General features: G+C 38.9%; 1 protein-coding gene across 1 annotated transcript in view; it reads right to left on the reverse strand.

Moving 5' to 3' along the window:
* Positions 1 to 20,781, reverse strand: part of LOC121512451 (CUB and sushi domain-containing protein 1-like) — an 821,118-nt gene that overhangs the window by 313,831 nt on the left and 486,506 nt on the right. The window contains exons 8-9 of the mRNA XM_041791732.1: positions 13,689 to 13,770; positions 9,704 to 9,828 (exon numbers count right to left, since the gene is read on the reverse strand). Of these exons, the coding sequence (XP_041647666.1) occupies positions 9,704 to 9,828; positions 13,689 to 13,770 (207 nt within the window). The remainder of the gene's footprint in view (positions 1 to 9,703; positions 9,829 to 13,688; positions 13,771 to 20,781) is intronic.

Below are 20,781 nucleotides of genomic sequence, written 5' to 3' on the forward strand. Positions count from 1 at the left end.
ACAGGTAAAGTGATACAAACGAGTATTATTGTATTGTATAGGTTGTATTTTAAATATTTCGATCAAATCTCACCAGTAAAAATGGCTAACCCAAATTATGAATAAATAAGAGTTGCTGGAACATTGTATGAATTAAATGTCAACGTTTGATTCAAAGCATGTAAAGACCTTTTCAAGACCCAAATAAAGACAAATCAATACAATTTTTTGCATCGTGATGTCTTGTAGCACCGAAAATTGCACTTCCCAAACTTCTTTCCCTTTCAGTCGTGTTTGTGAATTTTTACAAATTATATCCCGGTAAATGCTGCTTTTAATGCCTTGAATTAACACAGAAAAAGCAAACTAATAAAAAATGAATGCATGTATAAGTCATATGATGCTAATTTTATAGCTTTTAGCCTGTTGCTACGCTGCCTATTGTGTTCTCTTCTGTTAGCTGTGAGGACCACCGTGTTACCATGTACAAGTTCAAAATGCTTTAATGGCATAAATGGTTAAGACCTTTGTACCAAAGCAAAATACATCAAAACAATCAACAAAAAATTATTCACAGAGTTACTGACAATCATGAAATCAACTAATATCAACATATACACACAACCCTAAACATCAATAGAGGAGCTGTCCATGGTGCTGCCATGTGCATTTTTTAAGATATTGTTTAATTCCAAGGGGTCTCTTGATGTTATTTTGTGAATTAAAATGATTTTGTTGGGCAGAAATGGATTTTCATGTCCTTATTTGATACTTATAATTTACCAGTTAAAGATCACATGTTGGCAGGATTTATTTGGATTCTTTTATAGTATATCTTGTACTACTAATGGGAAACAGTGATTGTAATCTAATTAACTTTAATTCATCATCTTTATTCATCATATCATATGATCATTATGATGAATGAAAACAGTACACAGAGTGTTTGTTTGTTTATTTCAGAACCACAGACAACTTCACATATCTACCATATTTACTGAACACATGCACCTGCCAAGTTTTTACCTACCTGAATGTTTTAAAGACCTTTATCTGTGCATCTATGTCACATGATTCTGTCATTCAAAATCATCAACTTCTCATACTTGACCACAAAATGATCCAGATCTTTTTAAAAGACAGATTTCTCGTCACAATGAACGAGACTGGTGGCTCATTAGCTGAAGAAACAGGGGCAAGATCTGGGCTTAATGTGCTAAACTAGGGCAAAACTGTACTGATCCAAACCAGAGCCCTTTGAGAAAACAGACCATACACAAGTGTCATGTGACACCACATGTGCAGGCTTTATACAGTTTTTTAAGACAAAAATGTTGATTAGAAATTAAGAATGTGTTTATCTCTGCACTTTGAACATTTGACACAGTCGAGAGTCTTTTTTGGTAGCCTTTCTCTGTCACCTCTCCCCCCATGGGGAGTTTTCCGCTTCTGTGTGACGTTGACATCTGTAAAGAACTGATATACATCTCAATCTTCTTCTGTTTACAGCACCTTTTTTTCAGTGTACACAGTATGTTTAGAGACTCATTTTTTATTTGTTTTGCATGAACTTCAAAGCAAGAAAAGCTAGTCAATATTGTACAAATATACATTTTCTGAACCTTTTACTATTCTATTGACAAAAACTCCCCTTTGTGAAAAGATTTTGTTAAAAACTGAATATTTACGGTCACTTGCCTTTTTGGATTTCTTGAAAAGATCTGTTATCTAAAACTGAAATAAACAATAAAAATATTCTGTCATTCATAAAGTTTTTGCCTTTGAAATGGAAAAAAAAGATTCAAGGTCATTTCACAAAAATATTGTAATACTTAATCCCTGAAATGATGAGCGGTAAAAAGAGCATTCGAGATAAAGTGTGCCAAAAGGCTAATTGTGAGAGTAACCCACATGTCCCTCTGACTCTTTCGCTCTGTCACTCTTTCTCATCTCTAACTGACAAGAGCAGCCAGTATCATGAAGTCAGGCAGGTTCCTGCAGTCACAGACACACACACACATGTACACAATAATACAATGTGACAGGGAGCCTATAGTATGTGTCTGAGCGCTGGGACTGCCTGCCTGTCAAAAACACACAGCTCAAGGGGAATACAGCTCCAGCTATGAAGTATGTGACATTGTCCTTTGGACGCTGGCTGTCAATGTTAGTGTGTGGTAAGTGCACACACACTTGAGTGTGTATGCTAGCTGTCTATCTTTTCATTGTGGAGCAATAAACCCAACAGGGTATTGTCAGTAAACATGTGGGCAGTAAGAGCTCCTGCATCATTGCTCTGCCACTCACACACTTATTTATTTAGTCAGTCTGCCAGTCAGTCACAAAGTGAATCAGGATTTTAGAAACACTAAATGTGAAGAATAAAAGTCAATCACAATGACATTATCATGCTAATGATGTGATAATTGCCACTGCATTAATTAAAAATGATAAAAGGAAACATAAAGGCGTCATAAGTACTTCTGGTTCTCTGCTATCAGGGCTTTGTGACTTAAAAAACAACAGCTTGGAGATCTTTGTGTCAAATCAGTAGCTGCTGTTTTGTCCTAGGATTTCCATCAATTGCTCGACTGAAGAAAAACAAACTAATAATGAATTGATCCTTTTTCACTATCACACATTTTTCTGTGATGCTTAATCCCAATGACGTTTATTGAGTCAAGTTTCTATCTTGGATGGGATCATTAGAGATATAAGCAGCGTCCTTTTTGAGCTTCTGGACCTCTTTTTTGTCAAAAGTAAAGATAGCACCACTAAGCATTACAACGAATCCCACATGAGCAGTTTTTGCATCTTGGTAGGAGATACAGGATCAGGTAAAACTTGAGCGTTGCATTAGTCTTGGAGGTTTTAATGACAAAATTAAGAGACATTTGACCACTGTGAGGACCACATGATCTGTTGATTGATATAACCTTGGGTTGTTATTGGCCGATGTTTAGAACATCACATGCTGCTTGGAACAAAGACACAAAACTATTTTAACAAAGCTTCTTTTTAAGGGTATGCACAAAGGCTGCTAACAGCAGTTAGCAACAATGCTAACAACAGTAGTTATGATAACAAACTACCGGACATTTGTTGGTGATTGTCCTCTGAACCTGCTTAGGAGACTATTGGTGGCTCTGTGCTTTACTAGCTGGATTTGCCTGGTCTAAAAGATGGTTTAATGGACTCCTCCTCACGGGCAAATCTAAGAAGAAAAATGGAGCACACAAGTCACTTTTTGCATAGTAGTAAGATGCAAGGGCCTAATGTTTTCAGTGAGTACTTATGTTGATATAGTGGAGAGATTTAAAGACAGGAGTCTGCATTGTGTGGTTTTGAAACTGATAGGGATTGATGCATTTGGGCTGCAGCCTCTAATGTAGCAATTTGCTCCAGGGTGCAGCTCATGGGGGGATTACTGTGCAAACTGAGTATGTGGAATTTTAGGGTAAGAGTCGACCATATTTGGATTTAGCCTGGTTCATGCTTTTCCAACATAACACCCCAAACAAAAATAATCAAAACGTCAGATAAGATACATCTCAAAAAAGGGCTATTTTTAATTTTAGTTTCAGTTTTAGTCTTCAGATTAAATGTCTTTACGTTTTAGTTGCATTTTAGTCATTTCTACTCCATATAGTTTTAGTCTAGTTTTAGTCCATAAAAGTCCTCATGTTTTAGTCTTAACTTTAAGTCCAAGAATTTATTCCTTTGCCTGAATCTGGTACCAAATCATGTTTGGGTGTTCTAAGCACCCTGCCAAACCTGGGGTCCCTGCTTTCTACAGAAGAGAGGCAGAAGAGATACAGATGCCTTGTATTTTGACAGATTTAACCACAGTGGAGAAATAACATGGATTTTAAATTTCAGACAAAAGCTAATTTACATGTTAGTCTAGTTTTAGTCATCTTGATTAAACCTAAATTTACTTTTAGACAGTTTTAGTCATTAAAGATCTATTTTTGGATAGTCTTAGTCTAGTCTTTCTCATGGATAATAGGCTGTTGTTAAACATTTTTAGTCAACAAATAGTTTTAGTCAGCAAAATTAACACTCGTCCCAAAATATGCATAATATCATCAACAAAGATGAGTTACATACAGTGCATTCAGAAAGTATTCAGACCTCCTTCGCGTTTTTTCAGTGTTGTTATATTGCAGCCTGATGCAGACCCTTTTCTTAGTACATACCTGAAGCATCTTTGGCAGCATTTCAGCCTTGACACCTTTTGTATATGACACTATTTGCACACCTAGTTTGGGGGATTTTTTTGCCATTCTTCTTTCCTTCTTTTAAGCTCGGCCAGGTTGGTTTGGGACTGTCTGTGACATTCAGTAGAGTTCAAATCATGGCTCTCTAGGACATTCACAGTCATCTTCATGGAAGGTAAACTTTCAGCCCAGTCTGATGTCCTGAGTGCTGTGAAACAGGTTTTCACTGATGATATCTGTGTACTTTGCTCCATTCAGATTTCCCCCAACCCTGACAAATCTCCCAGTCCCTGCTGAAAGGAGCCCCCACAGCATGATGCTGCCACCACCTACTTCACTGTTGGGATGGCGGTGGGCAGGTGAGTGGTTCCTGGTTTCCTCCAGACTTGATGTTAACAACTGAGGCCAGACAGTTCAATCTTGGGTCGATCAGACCAGAGAATGTTGTTTCTCTCTGTCTCAGGTTCCTTCAGGTGCTTTATTGCTTTCATGTGTTTTGCACTGAGGACAGGCTGCCATTTAGCCACTCTGCTATAAAGACCAGGGCTGGTGATGGTTTTCTTTCAAGAGCTTTGTCCCATCTCATACAGATCCCTTGAGCTCAGAGTGACCCTTTGGTTCTTGGTCACCTCTCTTATTAAGTGTTTCTCCCCTGCTTGCTCAATTTGGCCAGGCAGCCAGCTCTTGGAAGAGTCCTCATTGTGCTCCTGGGAACCTTCAGTGCAGCAGAAATATTTTTGTCACCTTCCTCAGATCTGTGCCGCACAACAATCCTGTCTCTGAGCTCTGTAGGCTGTTCCTCTGACCTCATGGCTAGGTTTTTGCCCTGATCTGCATTCTAAGCTGTGAGGCCTTCTGCAGAGACACGTGAGCCTTTCCAAATAATGTCCAATCAATTCAATTCATCACAGGTGGACTCCAATCAAGGTGTAGAAACATCTCAGCAAAAATTGAGAGAAATAGAAGAAACCTGAGCTAAATTTAAAGTGTTGTTGCAAAGAGGTCTGAATACTCATGTCAATGTGATATTTCTTTGTTTTATCATTTGCAAACATTTCTACATTTTTTTCAGTGTGCTATTATAAGGTACTAAGTGTAGACTAATGAGAGTAAAAATGATTTTATTCAACTGTAGCATCAGGCTGCAACCTAACTCAATTGAAAAAAAGTGAACAGGGTCTGAATACTTTCTGAATTCACTATAAATTACCCCCTCTAATGTGTATGTCAATAAAGACATGAGCTATTCAGATTAAAAACTAACTCTGTAAACATGATTACTTCTGCTGGCAATTTTAAACACTGATGTTAAACCTTATTCAAGTCCAGTTGCTCCCTTGACGAAGATTTGGACTGATGTTTATAGGACTTCTGAGGCCAGCCTCAAGTGGACACTTGAGATACTTTTCTTTTTTTTGTACTTCCACATCAGCTTCATTTTTAACCACTGGTAGCCGCTTGGGTAATATAAACATCCAATTAAAATATATCTGGAAAAAACTGTTTTCAGTGTATACTGCCCGATCATTTTCTCTAAAAATCAGAGATACGTCATTCACATCATTCACACTATTAATGACTGAAGATACATGTTCAGGAGTTTTAGAGCTTTGGGTGTAAATATGCCGTTGTCTGATTTTCTCAATGTGTGAAGCAGTTGCATATAAAGATATGTTTTACAAATCTTACTTAGAATGGAAAACAACTGAAAAATGTGCATCTCATGTGCCCACTATCTCCTCAGTCTCAGGGTGTAATTCATGACTATTGAAGTCCTAATGCAGATGAAAACATGCCCCAAAAACATATCACTGTCCATGTCGTTTGCTCTCAATTTTAATGTGGAGAGAGCGTGTCTGTGTTTTCACTGCTGTGCTCTAATGCTAAAAGAGCTCTGTATTGTCCACATAAAGGTGACGAGACAGAACTGGAGGGGAAACCTTTCAAGTTTATTGTGAGGCAGTCACCAAAAAATGACAGCCAGTGTGGCTGCAAACCATACATCTCTGACAGTCACTCCTACAGACGTTCAGCTGACACACCTTATATCTCAGAACGGAAATACATGTTAGAACTCTAAATAAAATCAGATTAAACTTTCATTTAGGGTTAGGGTTAGGGCAGGTCACCAAAAGATAAAAACCTGACCTGAATAATCTGATTACACAACATTTAGTAAAGCTGAGTAAACAGTCTGCTTACAGGAGAAAAGCTCATCCTCATGAAAACATTCTAACACATCAAGCATAGTTAGTGAAGCTCTGTTAGCTGGGTAAGCTACATAGCTAACATAGGCATCTAGTCCAATGTAGCTAAAGCTAAGCTCACAAAGCAGTTTTATGTAGCTACTCTATGTAACTAAGTTTGCTTAAGCTTACGTTGCTAAAGATAACTTATGTAGCAATGTATCTTCTAATAATCTAATCTTGGATTAGACCTCTGACCTTTTTCTGTTTTATTATTGAAATGTTTCTCATGCACAGGACTAGTAATACCTAGGGACCTCTGGTAATTTGTGAGTTACCCTCTTACATCAGTGTTTGATGTGGTGCATCCACACGGGATAAGCAAAGGTTATGATATACTCAAATTTACAGACATTTCTGAAGGAAAACATCAGGGTACTTCATGGCTGCAGTACACTGCAGCAATGGAAATGCACAATTATTTTTTATTTCTAAAATTCATACAAAAAAATGCAATGTTGATCACATCATGTTCTGCAGGTGATGTTTTCTTCATGTGTCCTATACACACTGTTAATCTCATGTTAAATACAAACCGTTACATTTAACAGTTTTTATGCAGTTCATGCTGTGAACATTATTCTGTGCTCTTCATTTTGGATCGTTACGCATCTACAACAACCCTTCTCACAGAAATAAGTTGTTGCAGCCTAACCACCATGTAATGTACAGCTGAATAATACTGGTATTAGATCAGGCACTTGTAAGAGGAATAGCAGAGCTGTGCATATGAAGAGAGCAGCAGTGTGTGTGCACATTTGTACACTGGAGTTTAATCAAATAAGTCAAGTAAAATAAAGCCATTGATACACATATGCTGAAATTCACTGAAAGAGAAGCAATATTTATAACATTTATGTGTCAAAACTTTGCTACCAATGTCCTGTGAAGCCTCTACTATTTTTTTTGATCAGTCAAAGGAGCAGAAAGATCTGCAAGGATTTACACACGATTAAAAACACAGAGATCATTACAAATTACCAGAGATCCCTAGGTATTACTAGTCCTGTGCAAATAGGGCATAGTCTGCAATGTTTGCAATGTAGTTATTTCATGAATGTAACTGCCAGACTATGTTTATGAATAAAGTTGAATTAAAAAAAATTGCTAAAACTGGAAAAACTTTGTACTGGCAAAAAACAGCACTTCCATCCTGAAATAGATGGCATCGCAAATGAAAGGTCTGGGTGAGTGGCTGTTAGAGACAAACAATCTGCAGCCAGACCCCTCTCAAAACATGTGATGTTTAAAACAAAGCTTCCTCCTTGATTGGAGCAGAGACAACCCCAAGAAGAACAAAACAAAATAAAAAATCCCTTGCGCTCTCATCATGTCTAACAGCTCCACACATGTGGGTGAAGTGTTGACAGCCCCAGACTGATTTAGCCCTTAGTTAAATCTGTAATAGTGATGTCAAAGTCAGAAGACTTTATTTACAGGTAATTTATTCTTGAGATTTTAATATTTACACTCTACATTACTATTCATAGCTGTCAGTCACATGACCGGTCGAGAGGCCTGGAGGGCAAAAAGAGCTTTGGATAAGCAGCTACACTATATTGCCAAAAGTATTCACTCACCTACCTTGACTCGCATATGAACTTAAGTGACATCCCATTATTATTCCATAGGGTTTAATATGATGTCAGTCCACCCTTTGTAGCTGTAACAGCTTCAGCTCTTCTGGGAAGGTTTTCCACAAGGTTTAGGAGTGTGTTTATGGGAATTTTTGACCATTCTTCAAGAAGCACATTTGTGAGGTCACACACTGATGTTGGACGAGAAGGCCTGGCTCTCCGTCTCTGCTCTAATTCATCACAAAGGTGTTCTATCAGGTTAAGGTCAGGACTCTGTGCAGGCCAGTCAAGTTCATCCACACCAAACTCTCTCATCCATGTCTTTATGGACCTTGCTTTGTGCACTGGTGCACAGTCATGTTGGAACAGGAAGGGGCCATCCTCAAACTGTTCCCACAAAGTTGGGAGCATGAAATTGTCCAAAATCTGCTGCAGCATTCAGAGTTCCTTTCACTGGAACTAAGGCGCCAAGCCCAGCTCCTGAAAAACAAGCCCACACCATAATCCCCCCTCCACCAAACTTTACACTTGGCATGATGCAGTCAGACAAGTACCGTTCTCCTGGCAACTGCCAAACCCAGACTCATCCATCAGATTGCCAGATGGAGAAGCGCTATTTGTCATTCCAGAGAACGGGTCTCCACTGCTCTGGAGTCCAGTGGCGGCATGCTTTACACCACTGCATCTGACACATTGCACTAGGTGATGTACGACAGTCTGCATGCCTAGGTGCTTGATTTCACACCTGTGGCCATGGAAGTGATTGGAACACCTGATTTCAATTATTTGGATGGGTGAGTAAATACTTTTGGCAATATAGTGTACCATTGACTGTTGTGTGGAGCTGCATCATGGGCATTTTAAGTCTCATAATCAGTTTATTGACCTCTTTATGTATTTTTGGTGTGTTTGCCTCTTTTTGCTGCTGTTTATTTAACATTTTCCAGTTCACACTTGTTAATAATATCATGAGGATCCCTGTGCGCTATCAGTCAGTGTTCTGGCACTGTAATATACGTGAAAAGACAGTCATATCCTACCAAATCTGATGTCAGGAGTAGGAGAAGGTGCTACCGTATTGATGCCTAAAGAAACAGTGATATAGCATTAATCTGCTTTTGCTCCTCTTCTTTCAAATGAGATTCTGTAAAAGTAAAAGGGCTAAAACACGTAGGTGGCAACTGAGACTGTCAATGTCCTTTTAGTGTACAGCAGTGGGAAGCCTTTCTTGCGGTTCCATGACTGTGTACCACATGAAAGCTATGAATAGGCACCAGTGTAAATGAATCTGGTGCTTTTTGCAATGAGACCAGTTTGCATAGAAAGGGACCCAAAGCACAGGTGCACAGAGAGGCTATTTGCTCTGCAGCACAGTTAGGGGTGGTTTGATCCCTTGGCATGCATATTGTGAAGAAGACAATGCCATTTTCATTCATTTGCAAGGATTTCTGTAGAGTATCTGACCCTTAGTCTTAAGCTAATGTCACAGAATCATTCCAAAGTATCTCAAACAAACTTGATGTCCACTTGTACCAAGCAGTAGATATTTTTGTTCCCTCATGCTGTCAATGTCAGCAGATGTGAAAGTGTTGTATGAACCAATCAACCAACCAACATCCAGCTCTAATGCACACCTGACAGGTCATAACAGGTTTCAGAAGGAAGGACAGGTGAAACTTACTTCTGCAGATGGGTCTGTGGTCACTCCAGGCTGCCAATGTGTCAGTGACTCGCTGACAGGTGATACTTTTAGATCCTTGTAGCACATAGCTGTCATCACAGCTGAACTGGACGCTGGAGCCAACTCTATAAAAAGAGACACGACAGCAGCAACACTTGTCAAAAATGGCAGCAAACTCCGATCTAGTCTCTGAGTGCTTTTAATAAGTCACAGTCAGCTGGGAGTGTGTTACTTGTGGGAGCCTACATCCTTGCCTGTATTTGGAGCTCTTCCAGAAAATAAATCCTAAGTTGATACATTAATAATAAAGAATATTATATTATAGCACATTATATATTGTGTTATTAAAGATTTAGTAGCTTTTGAATCCCTGTGGAGGACAAGTGTCACCACAGATCGTCTTATAATCCTCCTCTCATGGAATATTTCTCAACTCATGCTATTTTTTGCATTTTCCGTTTTATATTTTTTACTCCTCTTCCCTTCCCTCTCATCATTTCCTGATCATTCTTGTTTTGTCATTCCCTCCAACACCCTGCTGTCTAACACATGAGAGGGACATTCAGCTATCTAAGTGGAGGCCTGCATGATGTCTTGTCTGTAAAGCTTAATGTCCCCTCCCTGCTGATGAACACCACAGTCTACCACCTGGCCAAACATTCACTGTGTAGGGTTTCTAGTTGTTCAGCAGCTCCACCCTGGTGTTAAACACTGTAGAGTCACAAAGCATAGCCAAATCTCTCTGCTAGAGCCTTTGTAACTGAGAGTTGAGTCATTCACTTTAGAGGTTCAGCTATGACACTGAAAATACCTTCTAAAGACCTCTCACTGAGAGATTTACAATCACAGGGAGGAAAATTTTGTGTTTTTGGCGATTTCCTCTCCCTTTTCCCACCTTGCCATCTTGCACATCTGCACTGCCCATCAGTGAAACTCCTGTTTTCCCTGCAGCTATATTCGCTCTCCATTTCTCCTTTTTTACTACATCACTGCAGGATTCTGCTCCAGCTCCTGCATCGCTGTGCTTAATGATGATTGGATGCAACCCTGTAACACACACACACCAATGTACCCATGCCAACATGCATGCACTCTTACACTCACACATGGAGGTAATGACCTTTCACTAACTCACACGGCTCTCCTGATGCTCCTGAAGAGTTTGTGCACACAAACTTGCTAATGGTAAAGAAGAGCATCAGGAGCAGGAGATAAGGAACATGATGGTCCTTTCACAAAGTTTTTCTGGCCTGCAGATGTTCTGAGGAAAAAGGTAAATGCCCGCCTTGATTCCCCTCATAAACATGAGGGGAACATAGGAATGATTTAGCTGCCACTGGTGCTAAGTGGATGAGTCGTAGGGAGAGGAGATTATTTTATAATTGCTCACTCCTGATTAAATGAAATTATGTCTCCCCATCTCCTGATAAGATGAGAGATCATGCAGTGAATCGTTTTAAAATCCCCATCAAGTCCTTGCTTTTTAGCCACGATTCTACTTCCATAGCCTCCATTGCCATTCTCAGTGTGTGCCTCGAGATATTATTAAAAACCTGGTAGATGGCTCGTAATGGATATTGATAGATACCAGTGGTAAACAGTTTAAAAGACGATAATTGTTGTTCAAATGAAAATAGCATATTGAATAAGGGTGTTCGATAGGAGGGATTAAAAGGATTTCATGATCTGTGACAGCAGAGAGATCATCATACTGGGCCACAGTGCTTTTTATAATCAGTGCAGTTCTGCAAGGTATTGAGAATCATGTTAGCTAATCTGTTTCATACCTTGGAAACTTTTTATTTTAGTGGGTCTTAATTACTTATTAATTTCATATTAATTAGTCATAATTATCTAGTAATTTCTAAAGCTGGTAATTACCTTGTAATAAATTGGTATTTTACCAAATAATTACTCAGAAATATAGTAATATCCATCCATCCATCCATCCATCCACCCATCCATCCATTTTCTATACTGCTTATCCTGATGGGGAGGCTGGAGCATATCCCAGCTGTCATTGGGCGAGAGGCTGGGTACATCCTGGGTTGGTCGCCAGTCAATCACTGGGCTGACATATATAGACAGACAACCAGGCACGCTCACACTCACATCTACGGCCAATTTAGAGTCACCAATAAACCTAATGAGTATGTTTTGGTGGTGGGAGGAAGCAGGGAGGAAGCCGGAGTACCCGGAGAGAACATGCAAACTCCACACAGAAAGGCCCTAGCCAGGAAGCAAACCAGGGACCTTCTTGCTGTGAGGCAACAGTGCTAACCCCTGCACAGCTGTGCAGCCCCATGGTAATATTCAGGATGTACCATCCTAATAATAATGTATTAATTATCAAGTAATTTCTTGTAATACTCTGGCAGTTCTCTGGTAATAAGGTGGTATTTTACCCTAACCCCCTAACCCTAAAAGTTACTCAAAAATTATTGGACCAAATAAAAAAAATTACCTGGGGATTATCAAGCAAATTTTAAAATTATCATCTTATTTCTTAGGAAATACTTGGAAAAATACCACCCAATTAACAGAGAATTGCAACGATTAGAGTAAGGGTTAGGAAAAAGGATAAAATACCACCTAATTACCAGGAAACTCCCATAATATTATGAGAGGATAAGGATTGGGGTAAGAGGGTTAGATTTAGGATAAAATACCACCTTATTACCAGAGAACTGACACAAAATTCAGGGTTGGGGCTAGGGTAAGAGGATAAAATACCAACTAATTACCAGAGAATTACCACAACATTGAGGTTAGGTTGAGAGTAAGAGGATAAAATACCACCTAATTACCAGAGAATTGCTAGAATATTGAGAGTCAGGTTTAGGGTAAGAGGATTAAATACCACCTAATTACCAGAGAATTACCATAATATTCAAGGTTAGGGCTAGGGTAAGAGAATAAAATACCATCTTATTACCAGGGAAATGCCCCAATATTACTAGAGGGTTAGGGTATGAGGGTGTGAGGGTTAGGTTCAAAATAAAATATCACTTAATTACCAGGGAATTGCCACAATATTACAAACGTAAGGGGTTAGGGATAGAGAGTTGGAGTTAAGGTGAAATACCACCTAATTACCAGAGGAATACAACAACATTACGAAGGGGTTAGATTTAGGGTAAGAGGGCCAGGTTTAGGGTGAAATACCACCTAGTTACCACAAAATTACCATAATATTGCAATGGTTAGGGTAAGGTTTTGGGGTTAGGGTAAAATACTACATAATTAACAGAAAACTGTCAGAATAATTTGAAGAATTGCTTGATAATACATTATTACAAAGGTAATACTTCCTTAATATTACTGAGTTATTTCTCTGTAAAATGCCAACTGATAACGGTCAATTCTAAACCTTATTCTTGAGAATAATGAGATGATTGCAATTTATTACTAGAAAATTTCTTGCCAATAAAGGCCCACTTAAATAAAGTGATGCCCCTTCCTTGACTAGACACATTCAGATAAACCAGTAATAGTAAAGTGTGGACATTGTCTTGGACTGTTTATTCCCCTCCCCTTTTTACTTTGCAGCAGTGTAGATTGGCCTTGCAAGGTCATAAGCCCAGTGCACTTTGGGTTTTAAAGTATGTAACACTTCTGGATCGAAGGAAAGACACAGGATTTCTCTGGCCATGGAGATCCAATTTCCTTTTTTTCAAAACTATCTCTACTTCATGGACGTTTAAGTTTTATAACACGCCTATCTTTTCAGCAGCAAATTTCTTCTTTGAGCTGATACCTTTCTTCTCAATTGTCATTAAAATTACTGAAAGACTTCCGACACTTTTTTAAGAGTTATCTCTGGCAGGTTTGAGTTAGATCAATCCTGCAGTCTGGTGTCATAAAGTGTGTCACAAAATAACCTAAAGTTCCCTAGACATAAGTTCTACAATACTATAACTTAGTTATTTTGTGATAGGTTGAAGAGTGAATGGTAAAATTTAGACCTAGAATAAAAAGAACTTACTGGAAAGCAGAGCCCATCCTCTTTCCATTTTCTGGAACTCCAGGATCCGGACAAACATCACCGGCCAGACCGCTTTGACTCACTGAGAAAAAGAAAAAGAAACACATATCGTGAGTCATCCAAGTTGACATTTGATTACTTTATCTCCACACACTTTAAGATATGTCTTTTAATCAAGGTTCCCCATAAGACAGGATAAAGGGGAGAGCGTTCTGGGGCCCAGCAAAATGAAGGCCCTTGAAGGTCAGCAAAATCATGATCCATTTTACGGTAAGATGTGATAACCATGTTTTTACCTGACAAATCATTTTTATCAAAGCAAAAGAAAATTAATTTGATTATTTATACTGTAGTGCAGAGTGTTTTCATCCTGTAATCCACTTTTCTTAAAACAAAATTACCTTTTCATTGGTAACGCTGTGGAACAATGTAGAAGGGCAGATTGAACTAAACTATCTGTAAAGTAATGTCAGACTTCATAGCTAGGCCATCATGTGAAATTGTCAGGATGCCAGAAAATAAATCAAAAAAACTGAGACAATTTTAATGGAAAGTAATAACATAATTTTGAAATGAGGTGGACAAACTGGGTTAAAACTTGCAAAAAGATGTGGTAACCACGGACAAAAATGGGCAAAATGAGTGAAAAGCAGCAACAATGGCTTACAAGTGGATGGCTTACAATATGTCAATATATCAGTTTAAAAAACCTAGTAATTCAAAAATATATTTATTTATTAATATTTTTAATAATTGAAGAACTTTTGGAAGGAGGTTGCAGCATTATCAATAATTTAAATGTATTTATTCAGCCTATTTAATTTAATACAATTTAATTAAAAAAAATTAAATTTTATTTATTCGCTTCAATTACCGTACAGAAAACATACCGAACCATGACTTCAAAACCAAGGTACGTACGGAACCAAAATTTTTCTGTACCATTACACCCCTAGTAAACAGTGATGAAAAAGGAGATCAAATGGGCAAGACGCAGCAAAAATGGATGAAAATGGACAAACCAATGGTGAAAAAGTGTCAATAAAGGCTGACAGACAGCATAAATGGATTTGAAGTGGCAAACATGGGCAACTAATGGCAACCGTGGGCAAAAAGTAGCCAAAATGGGCAAAAAGTAAGTCAAAAGTGGCATAAAATAGAAGTAAAAATAGGCAAGAAATAACAAAAATGGGTGTAAAGCAAAGCAGTGGCAAAAGTATCAATAAAGGGTGAAAATCTGCCTAAATGGGTATAAAATGTGTTAAAAGTGGCAAAAAGAAGTCGCAAAAATTTGTGGAAAATGTGTTGAAATGGGGCTAAAAAGTAGCACGAATAAATACATCCAACATCAGAACCCAGTCATATTTCAACACACTTTTCAGTGCCAACATGAGGTAACCGTTACCCACGATGCCAGCACCAATGCCACTGATATCAGCCATGATTCACAACAGGGAGGGCCCACACTCTGGGTCTGTCAGCGGCCCAGCCAAATCTGTGGGAAGCCCTGCTTCTAATCATTGGAAGCATGTGTATGTTTATTGCTTAATTAAATCAACTGTATTTGCAAACAAGTGTGTCCAAAAAGCTTCATGAATATGTGGTTTAGCTCAATAGGACATCTCTGACTTAGAGAAACCTCAACAATCCACAAAAGCAGGCATGAATGCACCCTTTGAATATTAAATTGGATGTATTCTCAGCTGACTCACGACCATGTTTTATATCAACACACACCTCAGTGTGAAAAGATGGCTGCTTGTGTTTGTTTTTCTACATGACAGATTTAATACAAATATAAAAGATTTAAAGATTAAAGGTTTGTTCAAAGGGCAGCGATGGACACCTTTATCACAAAGTGTAATTTATCCATCTACAGAGATCAGACAACATAAAATAAACATGTCCCTGCCATCTTTGTTTGTTTAGTCTCCTGTCTGACAGGAAAAGACAAGGAGTACAACTGATTTGATGTGATAGCACATGGACAAAGCTAGAGGAATCTAACAGAATACATCTGGATAGGCCTGTTTTTTTTTTTTTTTTTTTTTTATAGCGCACACTGAGACTTGTCAAAGCAGCAGACACAGAGATGTTTCATGCAGCATTAACAATGTGTCTTTTCTGTTCTAAAGTCCTTTTTAACAGCAGACATTTGGAGATGTCACATCAGGAAAAGCACAGGTGAAACTAATTTCATTAACAGTGGCTTAGTTCTATCAAGTGTCCCAGTAAACGGTGACAGTGAGCCAGTGTGCACAATAACAACACCCTGGAGCAAACTCACTTCAGTGACATACAGTCATTTTTAATATGATCAATTATAATTGTGCTTTTTCTGCTGTGACAAGTTGACATGTCTGCTGTGAAAAAGCTCTGAGGGGGAAATCTTTTTGTGTCATGTCATCCTGCACTGGATTAAACACATGCGTGTCAACAATAGTAGTTGTTGAAGATATGAAAATACACTTTAACCCTTTGATGCGCAACATGGGTCAAAAGTGACCTGGATGAGTTTCTATTATCTATATCTTTAGAATAAATAAATTTCATCATTCAGTCCTCCAGGTATTCCTCAATTAACTTTTTTTTAATCATCAAACATCCTTATTTAATTTTTAACTTTCTTACTTTTTGAGTTAAACCACTTTTTTCATCACTACCCCTCTACTGCACAACATCCAGTTCCTGTTATTTCATGTATATGGCTGAGAGTTTCTATGATATTTTGTTAAATATTTATTTTTTATCAGTAACTATGCCAATTCTGCAGTAAATATCTTGTTTTTGTAATGTAAACATCATAATTTTTATTTCCCATTCCTTACTTTATGAATAATCAGACCTTTTGTATTTCTAAATCAAGTTTACACACATGGGTCAGAAATGACCTGCACACATAAAAGTACTTTGTGGGATACTGTAATGTGTTTCAGACACTTCACAGCTCAACACAGCTGCTCTTGCACATCTGATAGATGTAAGAATTTGTTTTTTGTTGCTGTTGACCTTGGATTGTTAAAGGAAACCTTGCACATTAAGACATACACTATGTGGACAAAAGTATTTGGCCATACCTGTTAATCACTGAATTTAGCTACTCAGACCGGTTTCCACAGGTGTATAAAATTGAGCACCTAACCATGCAGTCTCCATCTGCAAACCTTTGTGATACAAAATAGGTAGTTCTGAAGAAATTAGAGGCATCAAACGTGGTACTGTGATGGACGCCACCTTAACAATAAAACAAATTAAAATTGCATCACTGCTGGATATTCCTCAGTCAATTGTAAGTGATATTATTGGAAAGTGGATGCGTTTAGGAACAACAGCAACTCAGCAATGAAGCAGAAGACCATATAAAATCCCTCTGTGTGGACAGGGACTGCTAAGGCACTTGGTATGTAAAAGATGCTCCATAGCTGAAGAGGTCCATCTTTCACTGGCATTAATGTAAACACTCAAGCTGTGAGGCAGGAACTCCATAATGCGTTTCAATGGCCGAGCAGCTGCATGCAAGCCTTACATGTCAAAGCCCAATGCCAAGCATTGGATGGAGTGGTGTACAGCACACCAACAGGGGATTGTGGAGCAGTGGAAACTTGTTCTGTGGAGTCACGGATCATGCTTCTCTGTTTGGTAGTCTGATGGGTTTGGCAGATGCAGAATGCTATCTGCCTGACTGCATTGTGCCAACTGTTCGGTGGAGGACGGATAATGGTATTGGGCTGTAGCCCCTTATCTCCAGCAAAGGCCAAATTTCATTGCTTGATATTTTGGACAATGCAATGCTTCCAACTTTGTGGCAACAGCTTGGGGAATGCCCTTTTCTATTACAGCATGGCTGTGCTCCAGTGCACAAAGTAAGAGAGAGAACTTGACCGACCCACACAGAGCCCCGACTCCACTGAGCATCTTTGGGATGAACTGGAACGACGATTGCAAGCCAGGCCTTCTGGTCAAACATCAGTGCCTGACGTCATAAATGCTCCACAGAATGAATGGGCATCAGTTCCCACAGAAACACTCCAAAAGCTTGTGGAAAGCCCTCAAGAAGAGCTGCAAAAGTGGGGCCAACTATACATGCTGGTGTAATGATCAGGTGGCCAAATACTTTTGTCCATAGAGTGCATGTCCCTTATTATGTGAACAATAATTACTTTAATGGAATTGCTGAACGAAGAAACACACTAGATTTCAACATTTTGAGGAAAAACAGATTCACAATTAGGATAGCATCATTATAAAGGCAGTGGTGTAAAATGGTTATACTGTTCTCATCAGTTTGAATGGCATTAATGCTAAGAGTTGTGCATAGTTGAAGTCATGACTGTTTTTGACTGACAGGTGGATGAGTTGTAGGCTAAAGGCCTGTCTTACCATCACCTGCTTGCCTTTGTCTAGGCTGACTCACAGTTAGGCTCAATCCCAATACAGCTCTTTCCCCTTTACATGTAGCCCTATCTATAGCATGCACATGTCTAGGGGTTGCATGTCCTGATTCTTGTTGAAATTTAGGAGTAGGGTGAATTTTTAATGTATACAGCCCTTCAAAGAGATTTTCCAGAGACACACTCAAGCCAGATGAGGTGGATTGTGCATCTGACGATGCTTTCTGGTCACCTCCCTGTGGAGGTCTTCTGGGCACGTGCAACTGGGAGGAGACCTCGGGGTAGACCTAGGACTCGATGAGGGGACTATATAGCTCATCTAGCCTGTGAACACCTCAGAATCCCCCAGGAAGAGTTGGAAAAGTCACTTAGGAGAGGGTTTGGGCTGACTTGCTTAGCCTGCTGCCACTGAAATCAGTGTCCAGGTTAGTGAAAAAAATGGATGGGTGGAGAAACATACTTTACAAACACTGTAGATTTATGATTTGTAAAATATCTAACTTATCTTGAATGTCCATGACATTTCCACCATGGCGACTGTATCTGGACCTATTTAGACCAGAAGCCAGAGAGTAACACTACATCAGTGTTTGGTATAATCTCTGTTAGTGTAGTCAGCTGTCAAAGCTGGAGCCAGGTCAAGTTGAATTTAAAAGTTTGGCCCAAACTTTGCTCTAAAACACAACTGTAGAAAAGTCAGTGATTAACAAAAGCCTATGGTGAATCATCCACTGTGTTTGAGTATATTTACCTTCATGCTATTATAATCGTACATGTCCCTTTTGTTCATCACATTTACCTGAGAAGAATACTCAACATAAAATTGCAGTTCAACTGAATCAACAGTAAATGAAGGGCACTTTAGATGTTTGTTTGTTTTTACATGGAATGACTACTTTAATCAAAGACGGGCCTTAGTCATACCACTTAAAATGAACATGAGGAATTTTGAAGCTTTGCAACATAATATTCACCAGCTTTTTCTCTATGATTTTAATTGGATGCTTTAGCACCATTTGTTTTCCATCTTGCTTTACTGACAGCTTTCAGACCATAACCATGCACATTCATACAGGTTGAATCATTTAAATAGTAATAATGGTCACCTGAGCCCAATAACAAAATGCATAAGGCACGGAGAGAAGAGATCTGCTCTCAGTGTCACATTTCTTATCTTTTTAAAATTTGATCTCTTCCTCAAAATAAAACACAACAGCACATCGCAAGATCATTTTTGTGCAGTACGTTCAGGACATTTTGCATTGGTTTTCAACTTTCCCGTGGCTGGGAGCATCTGCTGCAAGCCCAGAACATAATGTAAATGTAAATGAGAGCAGACAACATGACAGGAACCAGTTTAGACCAGCTCTGTCTTAATGGAGCTGGGTGGATGAATAAGGGTGGTTCGCATAAAAAAATTAATAAATGAAAAAGAAGAAAAATGAAGAGGATGAGAATGCTGAGAGGGACAACAATAGCACTAAGAAAAAAGGAGAAAATCCTAGAAAGATAGAGAATATGACCTGGAGGGAGAGCAAACCTGACCTCTTAACATATCTCTTTTGCTTTTGCTCTATCTTTTCTTCTATATTTCTCTCCTACATATCTCTCTCCTGCCTCTGCTCCCACTCACTCCTCTCTACTTTTGTATTCCCGGCTTGCTCGGCCCACTATTTCTCCCTCACACGCATTAACTGCAATTTATAAAAGGATGCTGAAGTTTTGTGCATCCTGGCATAAAAGATGGATGAATGGTTTGCTGCGTTTGTGTGATTGTGTTAGGAGTGTATCGAGGCTTGTGTATGCGTGTTTGTGTGAGATATGATGCAAACAGAACAAGCTGTCTCGTTGCTTTGCTCTGTTTCTGATGTTCTGTCCAAAAATGCGCACACAAACACACTTTCTATGTTGCGCTCTCTCATCTCTAGCTCGCTCAGCCTTGTTCAAATGGCTTTCATTGGCATCAAATACAAAGGTTCAGATTGCCGCAGCAAATCCAGCTCATGCAAACAACATGAGATTGTTATAGGAGGAAAAAAAAAACTGCTGTCAAATTTCACAGTGTGGCTCATGTCAAAAACGCTCAAGCTGACTTAATCCCATATTTGCACTTAAAAGACTGTTAAAAATTTAAACACAGGCTGATGATGTATAATGCCATCACCATATCATCAAAGTGTAACCAGCAAACCTTTCATCTGTACCACTCAACTTTGAGCAAATTTGTTAAAAGTGATTATTTTTGTTCTCGTTGCATGTTTCTGTTCAGTTTTTCTGTCAACTGAAACAGACCCCTGAGTGTTCTCTCTGCAGTCTCAAACATCAAGCTTCAAATCTGTCTGTGCAGAGTCAAGCTAGTTTAGGTTCCTTTTCAGTCTTAGTCGGGGGCAGACATGCATTTACTTGTGTTACTGTAGATGTTACTGTCATTTAGCAGACACTTTTATCCAAAGCAACATACATCAGACAGGTAGACAGGTGTTCCAGGAGTTAAGGACCTTGCCCAAGGGCCCAAACTGGAGATTCTAGAGATTCTGTACTGACTGGGATGTGGTGTAGCCCACTGAGCTATGCAGCACAGAAGAAGAGGCATGTATTTGTACTGTTTTTTTGTGGTCTTTGACAGTCTGTTGGAGTGGAGTAGCAAAGTCGCTTTAGAAATATTGACAAACTGTTTTTTTATTATTTTGAAACAACAGATC

Source organism: Cheilinus undulatus, linkage group 1, assembly GCF_018320785.1.
Source record: "Cheilinus undulatus linkage group 1, ASM1832078v1, whole genome shotgun sequence".
Lineage (NCBI taxonomy): Eukaryota > Metazoa > Chordata > Actinopteri > Labriformes > Labridae > Cheilinus > Cheilinus undulatus.